Source organism: Oenanthe melanoleuca, chromosome 4, assembly GCF_029582105.1.
Source record: "Oenanthe melanoleuca isolate GR-GAL-2019-014 chromosome 4, OMel1.0, whole genome shotgun sequence".
Lineage (NCBI taxonomy): Eukaryota > Metazoa > Chordata > Aves > Passeriformes > Muscicapidae > Oenanthe > Oenanthe melanoleuca.
In genome coordinates this window covers 47,646,819-47,665,853 of record NC_079337.1, presented here as the reverse complement: position 1 = coordinate 47,665,853, position 19,035 = coordinate 47,646,819, and the positions used below count along the sequence as shown (strand labels likewise).

The window sequence follows — 19,035 nt, the reverse complement described above, 5'->3', positions numbered from 1 at the left end:
AGTGGGAAGGGGATGAGATTGACCCCTGAGAAAGTGTTCTTAGTCCTGTGCTCTAGTAAGAAGAGGATACTTAGTAAAGCAAGTTCATCTTTGCTTAGCTCCTTTTTTATCCAGGAGTGTTGGAGTTACAGCTAGTCATAAATTTGTTTTCCTCAGTAGGAATCTAACTAGGTTAAACTCTCTACTCTAGTTCTAACTGGAGTTAAAAATGTGGACAAATGCTTTAAGAATGTTTGAAATGCGTTTACATCTCATTTCAATTTGTCTTTCAGAAAGAGAGAGGTACATTCAGATGCAAAGGAAGAAGAATGTTTTGCTTCTGAGGCGGAGCCGATTGAATTAACTGAAGTTGATAAAACTTCTCCTGGTATTTCTCTAACATTAGAAAATAATAGTGATCCTGAGCATTTTCAGAAGGAGGAAAAAGAAATGGAAGATAACTCAGTGGAACACAATTCTGAGAACAGCACTGTTCAAGATGACTTGGAAATTAATTTATCAGATTGCACAAAAAAAGAGCTGTCCATGGAGAAGAAAGAAGAGAAGGGATTAAAAACAGAAAAAACTGAAGCAGAAATGGATGAGGTTGATGTGATCCCAACTGAAGAGACTGTGAACTTACACACAGGTGGAGCTGAGGAACACAGTGATAACAACAGTCTCAAAGTTCAAACTGCAGTTGAACAATTGGGCAAAATATGTATGGAACCAAAATCAACACAAATGAGTAACACAGTGGAACCAAGCAGTTTGGCTTTTGACGCATCAGGAAAACCAGAACTGCTAAACTTTCTGGGTGACTGGCCCGTGGAACAAACAATGGGACAGAGAGTCAAAAGATCTAGAAGACTAGAAAAATCTCTTCTGAAGAGTGATAAGGAAGGTGAAACTCCCAGTCAGCAGCATTCTGAGATAGATAAAGAGCAAGTGGGCCTGCTTGAGACATGTAATGTTGAGAAAGGACATGAGGACGAAAATCTACCGTGTAGCTGTTACTCGGTTAGTTCAGATACAGTTACACCAGAATTGCAAATGTTAGGATGTTGGCCTGTCTCAGCCTCATTAGAACAGAGACAACAAAAATCAAGGAGAATAAGAAAAACAAATTTAAATCAGTGTGATGAAGACAGAAATACTGAAGACGACACTGATATGAATGCTCTTGAAACTGTACATGTGATTTATGGGTCACCTGTGAACACTGGAGAGCAACCAGATACAAGGAACTTGCCTGTGCACCAAGAGGAAATAGTAGCTAGTGAAACAGTAAGTGAGGAAAAATCCCAGCAAAGTAAAAGAACAAGAAAACATCACAAATTAGCCCTCACTTTTACAAACAGCAGCTTGCCGCATCCCAGAGAAGAGGACCACTTCTCTAAACTTAATGTGACAGAAGAGAAACAGGACACAAACTTATGTAGGCAAAAAAGTAGCCATTCACAGACTGAACCACACGACTTTGCTCTCCTGTGGAGATTAGAAAAGAAAATGCTTTTTCCTGAGACAACAAAAATATTGTATGGCAGGCTAGATGGCTTCAAACCCAAAGATATAGATAATGCCTCAGATTCTCAGGAAAAAATACCCTATCGAGTTACATATGATAAAAGTACTTTTGTGGAGGAAAGTGAGCTTATCAATATTGATGAGTCTGAAAAACTAGATATGCTCTGTAAGCTCTTTGAGTCTGTTTCATTTGAAGCTCTGAAAGATCTGTATGAAAGATGTAACAAAGACATAGACTGGGCCACAGGTCTGCTGTTAGACTCTGATGAGAAGTTACGTAAAGCTGTTGATACTGAAAGACTTCAGGTTAGTGAAGCTGAGCCAGTGGTCACAGACCTTGATTTCAAGGCAAGTACAAACTATGATGAGTATCTCAAAGACTTCAAACAAGCCCCTCAAGTACTTGGCACTGGTGATATCGTTGAGGCTTTAGAAGGCAAGAACTCATCACTCAGCATTGTAGAAAGTAGGGCTGCCAAGACAGCTGATGTGTCTGACTCATTCACTGCTACCTCATTGGATAATTCAGTGGAACTGAAAAATTCTGTGGATTCAGCCCCTAGAACTGATACAAGCAGCTTAGCAGCAGGTATCATTGAGCTGCCTGTTTCAGGAAACCAGATGGGAGAGAGTGAGAGTCCTCTTGAAGAAACTGTAAATAAGCCATCATTTTCACAACTTGATGCAGGTTTGCCTCATGACCCTAACACAACTTCTACCAATTTGAAATCTGAATTAATCAATGAAAGTGATAGTAACCCTTCAGAAAGCAATGCTGAAAATTCCAAAGGGGCTGGTTTGTTACTGGAAATAGATGGTGCACCTCTGCTCGGTCCTAGGAGCAATAAAGAACTGGAGATGGATAAAAAAACTCAGGAGAATTCCAGGGAGATATGTGGTAAAGAAGAAATTGAAACTCCAAGCTGGCCTGCAACTAAAGCCAAGAGACAAAGCCCTGTACCAGGATCACATACAGCCTTCAGTATAGATTGCCTAGAACTAACATTGCCTCCTGAACTGGCACTCCAGCTGAAAGAGATATTTGGACCTGTTGGCATTGATGCAGGTATTATGTAATTATACACATGTTCTTATGGGGAAAAAAAAAAAAAAAAAAGGGTAGGAAACCTGTCTTTCCCTGTACTTTTTTCCCTTCATGCTTGATTTTTAGGGAATAGATTCCTGTAATTCCTCATGATACTGTTGTTAATGCAGAAATGAAGCTGAAGCATGGCATAAAATATAAGTGCAGTAGTACACTTCTGCCTTTGTCTTTTTGTACATGCACATACTTAAAAATAAAAAGAAAATATATTGGCTTATTTGCATTCTGGGCAACAGGCCTTTGAGCTTATATTCAAATGCTAAGAAATATTTAGATGATAAGGACTATGCAAATTGTGGCTGATTAGGGAAGAAGTAAAGGAAAAAAGAACCTTTTGGCATCAGTTAAGTTGGGGAACAAGAAGAAAGATGGTTAAGGGAGATGAAATGTGGCTGTATACTTAAAAGATGACAACAGACCAGTCTGCTGGCAAATTATAGTTAAGGAAGCCATAAGCAGCTTGAACATGCATGTCAAAAATTATAAAGTGGTAGAAAAAGGAAAAAAGAAAATAGGAGGAATATACAGCTTGATGTTTTTATCTCTTTTTTCCCCACACTTACTTTTTCTCATTTCCATCTTTCCTCTTGAAGATTGCTTTATGTGAAACCCTGGATACATGATCTGTTGGTGGGTTTGATTGCTGGCCTCTTTGTCTTACATACCTGTCTCCTTAAAAAAAAAGTTTTTTTTATAGCAGAAGAGTTTTATTGTGCCTCAGGTGTGCCCAAAATTTGTATTTGATGCATACATACTTCCTGCTTTCTTTTTATTTTTGAAAGGGTGAGAAACACCTTTTTAAGGAAAAAGAGCTTTTGTTATGATACCATAATAATTCCTGCTATTTTCTCTAGAGTTTGGGGGGATGCTTGGAGTTTGTTTCTCTGACTTTGTGTGTTGGTAAGGAGGGATATGACTGCTGTTGGGCTGTGGTGGGTATGTTGTACAGAAAAGCAGTTGCCATGTGGATTGCAGTGGAATAGGGGGAATCACAGTTCCATGGATGAAACTATTGTTTTCAATTAACAATGGCTTTGTAAAAGAAGAGTCTGCTAGAAAAATGGAAAACAGGAGGAAAAATACGGATGTCCAGGTAGTCACGTTTCAGCAATATACAGTTAATGTTAGCTTGCTTCTTTCCTACTCTTTCAGAGTTTTTGAGCACCCAAAAACAATTTCTGTGGAATGCTATTTTGTTTCATTTTTTTCAGGCATGACCAGTTTATTTAGAATCTCCAAAGTTAAAATTAGTAAGTCTAGGATACTGTACTTTAATTGCTTACATACGTTTTTTTAGAATGCTTTTAATGAATATATTCTCTTTGTTCCGTAAGGTTCACTAACTGTTGAGGATTGTGTGGTTCATATTGATCTGAATTTGGCAAAAGTGATTCATGAAAAATGGAAAGAATCTATTCTGGTCAGTAGATTTCTTGCTTATGATACAGTGTGGCATGCCTGTATTTTGTCAGACCATTTGTCTCCACATGTCTTGGTCTAAAGATGTTATCTTTGCAAGAACAGTGATAAAATGTAATAGTAGTTCATAAAATGTGTGGAGTGTATCAGTATGTCATAATCATTGGAGCTGTTTAAAGACATTTTAAGTGATGTCATGAGAACCTCATAATGAAAACAAGATTCTTAAAAAAGAAGGATCATAGTGCACAATTTCACAACAAGACTGATGAAAAATTCCCCTGGCCAAAAACCCATATTGTAAAAAGGATTTTTACAAAAATCCTTATTCTGTAAAAAGAATTCTTTTATTAATTATTCCCTATACAAAACATCTTTGGGTGCAATAATGAGTTCTCTAACCTCTGTTCCTTCACAGGTCTGTCAAATTTGGAATACCTTTTGGCAAAATTTTTGTTTGGTTTATATAATTAAGGCTATGAAGTCTTAGCAGTGGGCATGTTTCTCTGGTTTGATGTGTTTTTAGAAAGATAATTCTAGCTTACAAATTTCATTTCATAATTATCTTTTCTAAATATATTTATTTTAAAATACTGAATCTTTGAGAAATATTGTGTGATCTTATTTTGAAACTGCTTTAACGAGAAGCTAACACTTGAAAAATTTTCCTGCAAAATTTATAACTTATAACATTAATGATTTTACTATTTTTATTTAGAAGCGTCGGAGGAGAGATGAATCGTGTTCATCTGCAGAAAGTATGTTCTGTTTTTCTTTTAATTGTAAAAATACTTAAAGTTCATTATAAAAGATATTAATTATTTGAAACTTAACATTGCAAATACTCTATCAGTTGAAAAAATGATGACTTATTTATTAGGGTTAATTTTATTGCCTTTGGATCCATTTACTAATCTCTTATGATGATGTCGGGGAGGTGAGAGAAGTTAAGCAGAATCACTAGTTCCAGATGAAGACTGTAATTCTAGGTTGTTCAGACAACTCAGAGAAGCTCTGGTTGAAGCAGACAGCTGTTTGGTAGGAATTCTCTGTGTCAAGAAAAGGAGCAGGCAGAGAATTACTAGCAGAGTAGAATTTCTGCAGGTGAGGAAGGGAGGTCAAGAATGCAATATTCACATGTTGTTTGTCAAAGGTGATTTTAGCAGGAAGATGGATGCCTTGTTCAAAAAGTGTTAACATCTCTCACAATCCAGTTCATTCAGCTCCCAGAAGAAATGTCCTTCTATTGCAGAACCCCACTGCAGACTTGGATTGCAGTGTGGGTGCAAACTGGTGACCAAACAATGCTGTTGCCATTAACTTAACATTAACTTGTAGAAGCATAAAACCAGATCTGTCCTTAAATTCTAGAAAAAAGGCAGATAAACATACAAGTCAGTGATTCTTTTATAAAAGCAAACAACCCCCACTTAATGTTTGTGCAGGGTTGTTTACAGATGTAAGATATGTCTTAGCACTTAAAAATCTGGTGAGGAAGTCTGATGGTTTTCTTTTGTTTCACAAAATAGATAAAGATGATCACACAGTCTTTGGAAAATGGAAGTGAAGAAGATGAAAGCAATGTGTTGGTTTCTGTTTTGCATTAATAATCTTGTTGGTTTCTGTTTTAGCATTAATCTTGTTTTAACAAAACCCAAACTGTATAGGTTGAAAAACTTGTCTTAATTATATTGGTATTGTATGCATATATAAGCTAATAAGTGTTTTCTCACCCTACTTCTATTGCTTTTGAATGTCCTACAGTGATTCAGCAGATAGATACAGATGACTCAGAAATGCTGTTATCTCACAATGCAGACAGCAGAATACAGAAGAAAAAATTGAGCTCAGCTGCAGACACATCTAATGATGTACAGACCAAAACTTCAGCAACATCAGACATTTTTCCTTTTATGGATCACTGGAATGCTCAGATTCAGAAAGTTTCTCTCAGGCAAATAATCTCTGAAGAAATAGCGATCCAGGAGAGAGAGGACCTGGTATGGATAGCACCATTTTTAAAATGTGGTGTAGATGTGTTACTGTTTAGTGAAATAGAGTATGTTTTACTTGGTGGCTCATCCCTTACAGCTTAAATTTGTGAGACAAATGCATGCTGTTTAGTATTGCTGATTACTGTGATACAGCAGTTTGTTTGCTTGAGGTAGATGGCTCTGTTTGAAATATACAGTCTCATTTAGAATGTAATATTTTGATTGTTTCACAAAAAGATTGTGCTGCACTTCACTATCCAGGTTAGCATTTGTGTTTGGTTGAAATGTGTTTCATTGCTCAGCTAAGACCAAAGATGTTTCATCTTCCATGCTTTTTATTGTGCCAGCAGTATCAAAAAGAGTTCTTAGTTGGCTCCATGTCTTGTTTGTTTAGAACTGTACTGAATTAGTTTTAATTTTTATTTTTTTTTGTAAGGAGAACCCACAACATTCCCAACAGATGAGACATGAAAATAAGTACTTGAGGTTAATCTCAAACAAGATTCTGTGTTTATTTCTGAGAAAACAGTAACTCTTTAATAGCTTTTTACTAGTTCTTTGTTTTCCACACAGAATTCTTGTACCCTGCCTGTTTGGCTTGTGCTTGTTGCTGCCCTCTACTGCTCCACCGATGTTCAGAACAGGCATTCTTATTTGTAATTGTCTCTGATAAGCAGCTGTCCTAAAGTAGAGGAGCTCTGAACTGGTGTAGAAAGTTGTATGAATTACCCCATACTTTGAAAATAGCTTGTGGATTCTTTCTTTGAACTGCATGTATGTGCCTTGCTGATAACAACTACTGTCATGTCCACAGCTTTATTTTCAGTTTGGATTCATGGAGCTTGGCTTTTATTTTGACCACTTTTTTTCTTTAAAAAAAAATCAGAATATTGGAATGATCATTCCAATTGATTCTAGGCTATAATAATGTCATCTTCTCAGATGACTTCTCAAATAAAAGCACTTAACACAGACACAGCTTCAGATACACCAAAGCAAAATTGTTTATGCTGCTTAATTAACAAAGTGTTGTTTCAAACCCAGACCCCCTCAGTATAGAGAAAAGAGTTGAACTTTGCACAAGCTTAACACTGGACTAGATGGACTGGCCAAAACTTAAATCTCTCCTAAAAAAAATCATCTTTTTGCTTTGTCAAAATTATGAGGGAGCCCCAGTTGCATTACTTCAAAAGACTGCAGAGTACTGCAGTGGTGTATAATACGACTCACTTGTCCTTACTTTATGCTGATCAGTGTGGCAGGCTGATATGGCACATTGTCATTGCTGTGGGTGCATACCAACTGAGTAGATAGTTTTAAAATCATAACAAATAATGGCAAGGTTGGATTAGCTACACCTTTACTGTATTTTGTTCTAATCAAGAACTTGTAATATATTTCTTTTGTCTTCTGGGTAGAATCGTGTTCCTTCTACAGCTAGAAAAGACTGTGCTGCTAAACTAAAGGAGAAGCAACTTTTTGAGATGTTTCCAACTATTAATCAAGATTTCTTAATGGATATCTTCAGAGACAACAAGTAAGAAATCTTTTTACTTCTTTGTAAAAATGGTACTCAGTTACACTTATAAATATTGAGAGTTAAAATAATGCTAAAGAATGGCTTTTTCCAAAGTAGCACTTTTGGTTAGTCTAAATACTGGAAAAACTAGCAAAAAGGGTATAAAAACTCTCAGTTTAGACACATTTCCTTTTAGGGTGGAATAGACATTTTCTTTCACTGGGAGAAGAACGTCTCTGGTTACTGACCACTGACTGACTGTCAGTGGAACTGCATATTTTCTCACGAGCTGAGGTTTAAACCTAGTGGGAGAAATTAGTGGGTGTGGTAGTAGTAGGTTCACAGGAAATGGCATCTCCCCAAGGGGAAAACACTACTATCACCTGGTGTTACCTGTTACTACTTTCCTGGTTATTATAGTCTCTCTGAAGGAATGAGCCATCTCTCCATCTCTTCCTGCTGACTTCCTTTTCTTTCTTCTGCATTATGTTTCTGGGATATGTGTCTACCTTCTTAAATCCAAGTTTCTGCGAAGTGAACTTTTTTTTTCAAGAGAAATATCCTTTTTCATTCTTGGCCATTTGAATGTCTGTCTCTGCATATGGGTTTGCATACCTGCTTGTCAGTCATGCTGCCTGTCCAGGTTGTTATAAAAATCTTTCCTGTTTAAAATATATCTTTAATCCATTTCTATAATTCAAACATTTCAGCATATCATTTTTCACATTCTAAATTGTTCTCATAGTGTTGCCTTTCCCAAAATCTGTCTTTACTTTTGGTCAGTCTGCTCTTGTTAGCTTACAAAAGAGGAAGAATAAAGAAGAAAAAGGACTTACTAGAAAGTTGTTGGCAACTGATGTCTTAATTAAATTTGATAACCAAGTTTGACTAAAAATACAAGGATTTTCCTTTATTAGGGTTTCAGAAAACTGAGCTATTTTTGAGTTAGTTCAAACTATCTAACTCTGACCAAAGAAGATTTAAGATGAACTATCTTATCCAGCCCAAAGATAAGCATTTATTAATATCTCTTTGATTAAGGTAGGATGCAATTTATTTCAGTATGTAATTTTCCTTTTAATGTTCAAGTGCCCCTCTGTTACATTTCAGTCGACCAAGACTGTGTTGATGCCAGTAATGCCCTATAAGGAGTCTGCAAGCCTTTCTTTAATAAACTGGCATATTCAATTGCATTGTTTACTTTCATTGTAATCTAGTTCTGTAAAAACATCAAGGTTTGGTATAATGAATTTAGATAAATATAGCAGCTATTAATATATATATTTGTAAAGTCACAGATTTTATTTATCCTTTACAGCTATTCTTTAGAACAGACTGAACAGTTTCTGAACTGTGTTCTGGAGGCAGATCCTGTACAAACAGTTATAGCTCAAGAAAGTGGTCAGCAAAATGAAATTGTTTCTTCCTACAGTGCTGCAAAGAACCGTGAGAAGAAGGTATTTATATTTTTTTAACCATAGTTACAAACATAGCCAAAACTATGCTAATGAAAACACCCTACAATGCATCCATAACTTCAACAATGCAAATTCCTACAGGCCAAAAAAAGTAAGGAAGAGGATGATCCTTTATGTGAAATGTTTCAAGACTTTGAGTATCCACAGTATGATGATTTAAGAGCAGAAGCTTTTTGTCACCAGCAAAAGAGACAGGAATGTTTGAAAAAGGCTGGGGAGGCCTATCGCATGGGTATGAAGCCTGTGGCAACTTTTTATGCACATCAGGTAAACAGTAATATTGTGCTTTTTGTCTGAACTTACAGAGGTACTTAAACACTGAATTGGAAATGATAAGGAAAACATCATGCCTACTAGAGTTGATGAATTTGGTCACTGTTCCCTGTGTGTTATATTGACAGTCACAAGTAAATTCACTTCCACTGGTAACGATACTGGCACAGGAAGCTAATGTAACCAAATCCGGTGTGAGATCTCATGAGAAGTGATACCTAGTAACACGTACTCCTTTGTCTTAGATCTCTCTCACATCACATCATATACTTGTAAACACCAAGATTTGTCTCCAAGTGGTCTGGCTAGGTTCACTGCAGTGTGACATGGACTGCAACAAACACATTTTTTTTTAATCTTCTGTATATGTTGCTGAACTGTTTTTAGACACATCTTCTGTACTTTATAGGAGTCAGACAGGTGTTGTCATCTTTTGCAAGGATCTTGCTTGCTTCATCCTCCATAAATCCTGGGCAAGATTGCTGCCTGCTGTCTTCACTTCTTCATTCTGACTATCTTTATGGCTACAGTTTGTCTTGGGTTGGGATAAATGAGGTGTGTATGTCATGCTTTTCACAATACATCTTGGTTATGGAGTGTAGATCTGCTGCTGATCAATCTTGCATGCTATGGCCTTGGAGCACAGGCTCTTTGGTCTTGATTCAGGCACATTTCTTAGTATGTACCAGTTTGAGTACTGCTGATCAGTGCTACTGATCATACTCTTGGTTTTAAGCCTCATCTCTTCCTGCAGTCAAAGTTCCTCTACATTGGTTTCTTGGTGCCTTCACAGGAGACCCATCCCTTGACATCTCACTTAAAAAATTGTTATGAATATCTTCAAAGGCTGTAGTTTTTCCCTGATCTGGTAGCATATAAAAATTTGGTAAGAATTCACATTATAGAAGCATTTAATTCTCAACATATTATGACAGAACAAAAATGTAATAATAAATCATTTGAATTTGCTTATTCAAAAAGCTTTCATGTAAGTGGTATAACTCTAAATGTTTAGATAGTTACTGTGCATGTAGGAAGTACTAATTATCAAACTTTATAGTGAACCTTTTATGTTTTTTATTCATATTCTTGAATTTTTGAGACTAAAGGTGTGCATGATTTTAAATAGAAATGTAATTTCAAGTCATGTCTTACTTTTGTTCTTATCCATAAGAACAAATACAATGTATTGCAAATCTATTGAAATTATTTATTATATACTTTCCTTTAAGTAATAAAAAGGCTAAGCTACCTTTATTCATAAAAACTACTTTATGCTTGGTGGCCATTGTCTTGGGAATCCTTTGCAAGTGGATTACAGAGCTGCTGTCTTGGGTCTGACACTAATGCACTTCAGATGATCCATTTTAAGAAAGCGTAAGACAGACTTTCACTTTTGTTCTCTTGAGCCTTTGTCAGTCCAATACCTGGAGTTAAATCTTCCATTCCTTTTCAGCCTGTGCCTACAGATCTTCAAGGACATAATTTGTGACTTTGATCTCTCAGATATCACCATTGAAAGGTTTATGGTAAGGAGTTGGTACTTACTCACTCTGTAAGGTGACTAAATGTACCACTCCTTGCCCTCGTTCCAGAAGAGACTTATTGACCTTGCATGTCATAAAAGATGTCAAAAAGTATTAGGAGAGATAATAGGCATTGTTATTACTACAGACATTGCTTTATTTTTAGTAGTATTAGAATTAAAAGTGTTTACCCTTGGCTTGTCTGAAATTTTGGGAATGCATTCAGAATAATTAACCTCAAATACAACAGTCAGCAGGCTTTTCCTAATCTGTTGGGCAGTTTCTCTGGCACTGTTTCAGTATAATTTTAGCAAAATACTTGCAGAAAATAAAAATCTATTGTTAGGAAAATAAATCTGCAACTCAGTATGGAGTGTAACCTTATGATTTTGTGCCTTTTCTGTCTTTTTTTTCTCCTTGTAAGGCTTTTGTTATAATGTCTTCTTTGTGCCATCTTTAAGTAGTTTCTCACAAACAGATTTAATGAAATCTTGTGAATAGGTCTCACTGAGCATCTTGCAGAAGTTCTGCTAGAATTATAAACTTTAGTGGTTCAAACTTGAACTCAAAGCACCCTCCCAGTGCTGTCATTTTGAAACCAATGACCAGTGTGGATCCTAAATTATTTCTTAGTGTGTAACAGTCACTGTGCTTATGAATAAAGGGTCGCCTTCATGAGCAGAAGATGAAAGAAGCTAATCATGCTGCTGCTGTGCAAATCTTTGAGAGAGTAAATTCTTCCTTGCTGCCTATGAATGTGTTGGATTTGCATGGTCTCCATGTGGATGAAGCTGTGAATCAGTTGTCCAGAGTGCTGCAGGAAAAAAGTGAAGGTAGGGTTTAGGTAATAATTCTTGGCCCCTAAAAATGATTCTCTTTTGTTATTAAGAAAGCATGATACATGGCAATATTAATGTGCTTTAATAACATCTGTGTTAAAAAAAAGCCTAAGCTTTGTGTTGTCTTGTTTTCAAAGTACCCCAATGGAATTGGTTTTCTTTGACCTGATAATGATTCTTGTTGCTTTCTGTCTTTCCCCACCTCCCTCTGCTTCTTTGTAAATCTTGTAAATATTTTTCTTTCTGTTTTACCCTTTTTTTTATTACTGTTATTGAATACTTGGTCTGTCCTTCCTGACATTTTTAGCTGAGATGATGATGCAAATATATATGTCACCATTGCATTGCTTGGTCATAACTATGTTGCTTTTATAATCGTAAAAAGTACCATGTTGGAATTCTAACCACAATGATGATGTTGTCTTCTACATGTGTGTATGAGATTTGAGCTACCTTTTAGAAACTTCTCTGTCAGTTCTTGGCAGCATTGCTTGAGATCAGAATACTGCTGCTTCCAGAAATGTCATTTTTTGCAATTTAGCTTGAGAGCTCATTTTTTCTCATAGTGGAGAGTTCAAGTACTTAATGAGTGTCCATGCTGTAAAATAGATACATTTCCACATTACTAGTTTTCCCTCTAAATTTAAGCACACTGGGAATCCTTGTGTAACAAACATTTCTTACACAAGCTACTGCTGCACAAACCTTAATTTTTGAGTCAGCTACTCCACAGAGTATAAATAAAAGTGTTCATTGGGGCTTTAGATAACCTTTGTCTTTCAGTATGCATCAAAGATAATTAAATTCCATTATCTCATATAATTCCTGCAATGACATTTGTGTAATTTAAACTGTAAACTAATGCTTTTTAGAACTAAATTTCCAGAACCGTACTTAAATCAGGAATGCTGAAATTGATAGTAGAGGCTCTCTGTTCAATCTATTCACCTAAATCTGGTAAAAAAAAAAAAAAAAAAAAAGTAAGTTTCACTGTACATACATGGGAAAGGGATCATACGTGGAATTTTTTTTCTGGCAGAATCAACAGTAAATAAATATAAAACCTAAATAAAGTTATGGTGTGGGGGAGAGTAGTTGAAGAAGCATGTCATGTGAACTGATTCCAAACTGCCAAATCTTGACTAGTTATGAGAATCCAGCTTAGTTTATCTTTTTCTTCTTTTTCCGGCTCTTCATCAGTTTAGGTTGCTGTTACCTCTGGGAAGAAAACAATTTCTTTTGTTATTAGGAGTAAATGCCCTAATAAAACTCATGGAATGTGTTGATCTGTTGATTTTCATGCTCCAACATAGCAGAAGATAGTCCAAATAATGTGACGTGTCAAAAGCTGGATTTATGTTTTCTTTCTTCTTAATTTCTTCATGCAATAAAATATTGTTTGTTTGGGTTTTTTTTTGTTCACAATTATTTAAGATAAAACATGAAACAATACAGAAGCACCACTTAAAAATTTGGTGAATGGCACCCACCTCTTTTAATTTTGCAATTTAAATTTATATCACAGAATGTAACTTCCAATTGATTATTAGATTACAGAAACAGTGAAGCTTCTATGAGATAGAAAGGATTTTGTGATGATCACAATATGCATCTTGCATGCAATCTAGATTTTAAAAATTTGACTTTTTCAAAACAGGGAAAAATTGCTATTTGTATCTAAAATATGCATATAAGCATGGGAAAGCAAAGCTCTAAATGCATAGTGAGAGTTTTCAGAAGAATGCATGGAAGGGTTGCACTGAATGCCAGGTCTCTGCTGAGGATAACTGTAACGGTTACAATTCCTGCTGTTGCAGAGTACCAGCAGACTGGTGGTAAACCATATCTCATTGTTATCACGGGAAGAGGAAGCCATAGTCAGGGAGGAGTCGCTCGCATCAGACCAGCAGCTATCAGATACCTCACAAGCCACAACTTCAGGTGAGTTTAGATTTTTGTTACTGATAATTTTTTTTTTTTAACCCACATTTAACTAACTGAAAAATTGGAGTTTAGTTTTAGAATGCTGTTAAACTACTACACAGGTTAGGGCAGGTCTGCTGTTTCAGATTAAATTAAGTTAGTTGTTTTTTCACAAATCTGATGCACCTTGTATAGCACCTATTAAAAGTGAGATTCTTTTCTCTGAGATAGTTTAATTCTGTATATCCATTCAAGATTGTTAGCTTTACTATGAAAAGTTGTTAATCCTGCTTTTTATTAGTTCCCAGTACTTGCATTTGTGTTCAGTAGTTTATGAGGCATAGCAATTTTGTAAGTCTGAGCTGGCAGCAGTGTGTTTGCTGCTTTTTATATAGAGCAGTGTAGGAAGGTGAGCATGAAGGTGAGACTCAAAAACAGCAATGACTTCCCATTTCCTTCTTGGCTTCTGCAAAACAGAAGGATGAAGATCCATTTTGAAAGAAGAGGGACTGAAAGGGGAACAGCAATAGAGGAACAGAATGAATATAACCAAGAATATTGGGCAGCTTTTTCTTTTCTCAAATCTTCATCTTAGTTTCTTCTTTTTCCAGGTCTTTCGCATGCACATATACTTGACTGAGAACCTTACCACATTTTTATGTTTGATGAGATTGAAGGTGATGGCATTGCATGTAGTTCACATGTTGAAGCTTCTTTTTTCTCTTGTTTCATAGGTTCACAGAAATAAAACCAGGCTGTCTGAAAGTCATGCTGAATTGAAGAGTTGTGGAAAGAGGAATATAGAAACTGAGGTGTCAGATGACTGCTGGGCAACAGAAAAAAGCTCCATGTTTTGAACAACTGCACTGGTATTTTGTAATCTGTTTTAAAGGAAGGTGTTTTATTAGAACTGGTCTTAATTTACAGCAAGTGGATTTGTCAGTATGTTTCCAATAAATTTTTGTGTGTAATAGATAGTTTTTTGAACCTGCAAAAGGAAGATACTTAAAAAGATTTGAAATCTCAGAAATGCAGATTAAGAATTTTGCTGAGAAATATATGCTGTTTTTAAGGGAAGTTAAGGTACAATTTTTAATGTAACTATCTTGTTAGCATACCTAAATCTGCCTTTTGATCCTTGCACATTTTGATTGCTGTGGCTTCTGTACTTCTAAAACGTATTGTACAAAGTTATTTTGTAATTCAGAACTTTGTGCTAAACCCTTCAAAAGAGCAAAGAAGAAGTTAAAAATTGGGCAGCTACTGGTATTTCAAATCCAGTTACATCTGAGTGCTGAGTATTTCCAGGTTTCTTCAAAAATCTGGTGTCTTTTTAATGATGATGTTATGATGGGTTAACCAGTTCTATTATCCTTACTTCATTCTAAACTTCTGCAGCTATTGAAGGAAGTTGCATATAAGGCCAGCTGTGTGTTTGGTAATTTGGCAGATTTAGTTGATCTCTTAAGGGGAAAAACACAATGCTGTTATTCAATCTGTTCTGGAGATACACTTACCGGATTAAAATTGTTTCTTACTTCGTGGCTTTTTAAGTGCAGCAAATGCAGTACTGTTTCACTTTACAAGTGTCTGATAATGATGTCTTCATTCTCTGTGTATTGTTTGGTGATTTACTTGTAGAAAATATGATAATGAGACATTTTAAATGTATTTTCAACATCAAAGTGAATGCTAATATTGCAATAGTAATTGCCTAACTGGAAAATCTGGGAGTACGAAAGTTACTCTGATTTTGGTGGTGTTGCATCAGCATCTAGAAATACCCATGTAAAAAACCAAAACAACATAAAAAAAAACCCCAAACAAAACCCTTCAAAAATTAAATATAAACATCTGTACTAGGCAAGTGTTTCTAGTAAACAATCAGAACACTTTTTAAATAGAAATATCTTCAAGAATGTAATGTTATTTTTATTTACATCTTTGCCTCCTGAAAGGCATATGAATTTGCCTCCTAAAAGGCATATGAATTTTTGTTTTAAGGCTTTTTCAGAACAGGTGTGAGTTGTGTATTAGGAATAATATTCATAGATTAGGGGTTAATTTTAAATTTTAAATTTTTAACCACTTTGCAGTAAATTTTATCCAGGAACTACATGCACACAGAGTTTGTATATGAATCCATATGTGTGTGCAAGTTCTGCAATTTGTATGCATGAGTACTAATAAACAAAGAACTTCTGTGAGAAAAGCTGTCCACAGAAATAGGTTTCACTTGAAAATGTGTCTGCATAAGTTGCTGACAGGCTGAAAGACATGATGTTTCCTGAATATATCTGTATTTACTCTAATACATACACAGTGAATACGATGCATGGTAGACTTAAAAATGAGTTTGTCATGCTTCAACAGATACAGTACTCTTTTCCTGGTGATTTCAAGTGGAAGAATAGCTTGAGTAATACTTAATCAAAGAGACTCTTTCTATAATAATAGACTGCCATAATAAGTTTTATATTTTTTCTGGGTCGTTAGTTAATCTGAATTGTGTCCTTTCTCTGTTTCCTTCTCTCTGCACTGCTCTGGGAATCAGTGGGTGAAATAGAAAAGATCTGTTGTCCCCAAATAGCACTAACAGAACTGTTTCTGACACTGCATGATATCCTGTGTGGTGAAGTCTACACTCCATCCTCTGTGACAGTGCTTAAAATGGACTAAGATGCCATTTAGGCACTTGGCCTCAAGACAGTAGTTCAGACTATCAGCTGTACAGGGTTGCAAATGCTAGAATTGTCTCAGCAGAGCCAAAATCTTAGTTTTGGACCAAGGAACTTCCTTCTGTTCCTGAACAGGTTTTCCTTAGTGCTTTTGTTGATAATGGAGTTGCAGCTCTCTGGGACAACTCTTTGTAGTATAGTCCCTGTTGGTTGGCCTCGGTGCCTGTTGTGTGTTGAGCTGCTTGGGTGCCCAAGCCCTACAGAGATGTGCCTGTAAACAAGGAAGTGCCAACACTTGTGGTTGTTTTGGGAGGCAGCCTGATTCACTCAGCATATTCACACCATTCCCGACATGGACAAAGACAGATTAGATTTTAGTTCAAAAGACAAGCAGAAAAAGTTGTCGTCTTGCCCATCTGTTCATCATAATCCAGTCGACAACTTTACCCTAGAGATGAGAAACACAGCTTTTTGCCTTCTTCTGGCTTAGCAAGTGGATGATGATGATTACATGACTCTCACTTCCCCAGAAAATGCCTGGCCAATGTGTTCAGGAATATTTTTGAAGTCGCCGCTTCCTCTTTCAAAATTACCATTGCATGCTAAAAGTGCAAGTTTAAGGGGACAAAAGAGATTAAAGAATTAAAAGTGCATAAACACTTGGAAGTGGGCTAGGATTTTTCAGAAAGGAGCTGTTCCTGGAGAGCTTCAGTGTCCTTTCATATTATTTTTTCATCCCTTACTCCTATTTGGATAAATACATGAAAAATATTCAGGGCAAAATCAGCTTTACCCAGTGCTGAAAGAATTTTTCTCCAGTCTGTCAAAGTCAGCAGAGAAATACACAGCTCAAGAGCAGTTTGGAATATTTTTCTCTCTTCCTCCTCTGAATGCCCTGCCTGGTGTAGATTGGTCATTTACCTAGCGTGCATTGTTTGACTACCAGCTGAACTTTGATGGAGATGATGGCTTAAAATCATAACACTGGCAGAACCAATCTTGCCTCTATTGAAAATAATGACAGAGCAACTCAAAATGAGGCATTGCAGTTCTGACTCAGAAAAATAGGATGATCCTCTGAAGGATCTCAATCATGTGCTTAAAAGCTATGCTGAGCTGGATACAGAATAGGTCAGAAGATCAGTGCACAGAGTAAAAATAAGTAGAGTTTTATCAGTAAGTATCTCCATGCCTTCAGCTACTTGCCAGTATTCCAGAAAAACAACACTGGAGTTCTTGTATTTCTCTGACTGATTTTATAATGTATTATAGGATGAATTATTTGAAATACAATTATTTCAATATGGTATTTCAAAATAGGTTATGTTTTAGAAGTTCCAGCCATTCTGATATCTCTTGCAGTTATATCAATAAGAATCCTGAGGTATTGTGTAAATTCTGTATCATCTTAAAATTAAAATAGCAGTATTGCCACCAGCACTCTAAAATATAATGTGCAACTGTTAAAATACCTATTTTGTGTACCACTTTATATTCTATTCTTCAACAGCATGTGACTGTGATGAATGGTAGCCTTTAATATGTGACTTCTTGTGTCTTCTTTTACAAAACATTTTAATAGTTATGCCAGGTTTTAATTTTGGAGAATTATAATTTTTTTAATATACAAAATTAATGCTCATGCTAACATTAATGAGGGATCTTAGAATTAAAAAAAAGGCCAGAGGTGCAATGAAGAAAGTTGTCTGAAGCAATGTGACTTCAAAAGCATTTCAGTTGATTGTGAAAGTAGTAGGGCAAAAATTTCTTTATAAAAATATTTCAGGATACCTTGACAATACTTAATTACTTTGGCTTTTGCTTTTAATATCATGTGGTACAACCCCCTCAAAACCCAAACAAAGCCCAACTGCCCGTGCTATTTCAGCTAAATAAACTCTTCAGAGGATTAAATGACTAGATGTGAATATGCATGTGAAAACACCTAGCATTGCAGCTACCAATTGTAAAAGCTGTTAGGACCAGTACATTGGAAGATATAAATTTATATTTTTAAATTAAAATTTTAAAATGAATTTTTTATTTGTATAAAGTTGTACTTTTGCTGTTCTTAACTATAATTTTGTTTTTTACTGAAATAGTTTTGTAATTTGGATTTAGAATTTCTAATATGAAAAGGAATTTACAAAATCTAGTTTAATAAAGGATTTTTGTCACAAGTATAGCCTTCTGTCTTTCCTTGGAAAATTATGTTTCAGCTTGTATAAAATTTTTTCAGATAGTAGTCTTGGAGTTCTGCATGAAAGCCACTTGCTTGGCTTCAGGATACCATCTGTAGGGAGATGAAGCAACCATCTGCAGGCATAAAAAGGAACAGATTTGTGGCCTGAATTTCAGTGTTGCGAGTGCGAGCTGAATGCTCAAATTACTGAAAACGAGGGTCATGGTTTCAGGTTTTTTTTGGCCTGAAGTAGCTGAAGAGATGCTATTCCAGGCTGGTTTACTCATAGGAGAGTGAGAGCAATGGTGTATGTCAGGGGGAGGGACAGTCTGACCACTGCAACAATGGGAGTCTGGGGGAGGGAAGTGTTCTGCAGAGACTACATTTAGCAGGGTCAGGGTCAGTGAGAGGCAGGATCCTGAGAGAGCACAACGCTGTACTGTGGTGGATACAGAGCTACTAAGCCTGGCTTTCCTAAGTCTGCCCTGTTCTGGTCAGGTGCAGGTATTCTCCTGTGTATTGTCCTGGAAGTGTGGAATGACACCTGAGACAAAAGTGCTGGCTGGAGTCTAGCCTATTTTATTAGCTCAGTT

The 19,035-nt window shown here is 36.1% G+C and overlaps 1 protein-coding gene across 2 annotated transcripts in view; it reads left to right on the top strand.

Moving 5' to 3' along the window:
• The window catches only part of N4BP2 (NEDD4 binding protein 2), a 32,870-nt gene extending 17,498 nt beyond the window's left edge, over positions 1 to 15,372 (top strand). Inside the window, exons 10-19 of one of the 2 annotated variants that reach the window (XM_056489447.1) lie at positions 273 to 2,572; positions 3,946 to 4,031; positions 4,749 to 4,788; positions 5,795 to 6,030; positions 7,443 to 7,561; positions 8,862 to 9,000; positions 9,103 to 9,288; positions 11,485 to 11,653; positions 13,477 to 13,600; positions 14,317 to 15,372. In XM_056489447.1, coding sequence (XP_056345422.1) covers positions 273 to 2,572; positions 3,946 to 4,031; positions 4,749 to 4,788; positions 5,795 to 6,030; positions 7,443 to 7,561; positions 8,862 to 9,000; positions 9,103 to 9,288; positions 11,485 to 11,653; positions 13,477 to 13,600; positions 14,317 to 14,362 — 3,445 coding nt within the window. In that variant the 3' untranslated portion in view covers positions 14,363 to 15,372. The remainder of the gene's footprint in view (positions 1 to 272; positions 2,573 to 3,945; positions 4,032 to 4,748; positions 4,789 to 5,794; positions 6,031 to 7,442; positions 7,562 to 8,861; positions 9,001 to 9,102; positions 9,289 to 11,484; positions 11,654 to 13,476; positions 13,601 to 14,316) is intronic. The other variant, XM_056489448.1, reaches the window with a different exon arrangement.
• Positions 15,373 to 19,035: the final 3,663 nt, after the last annotated feature.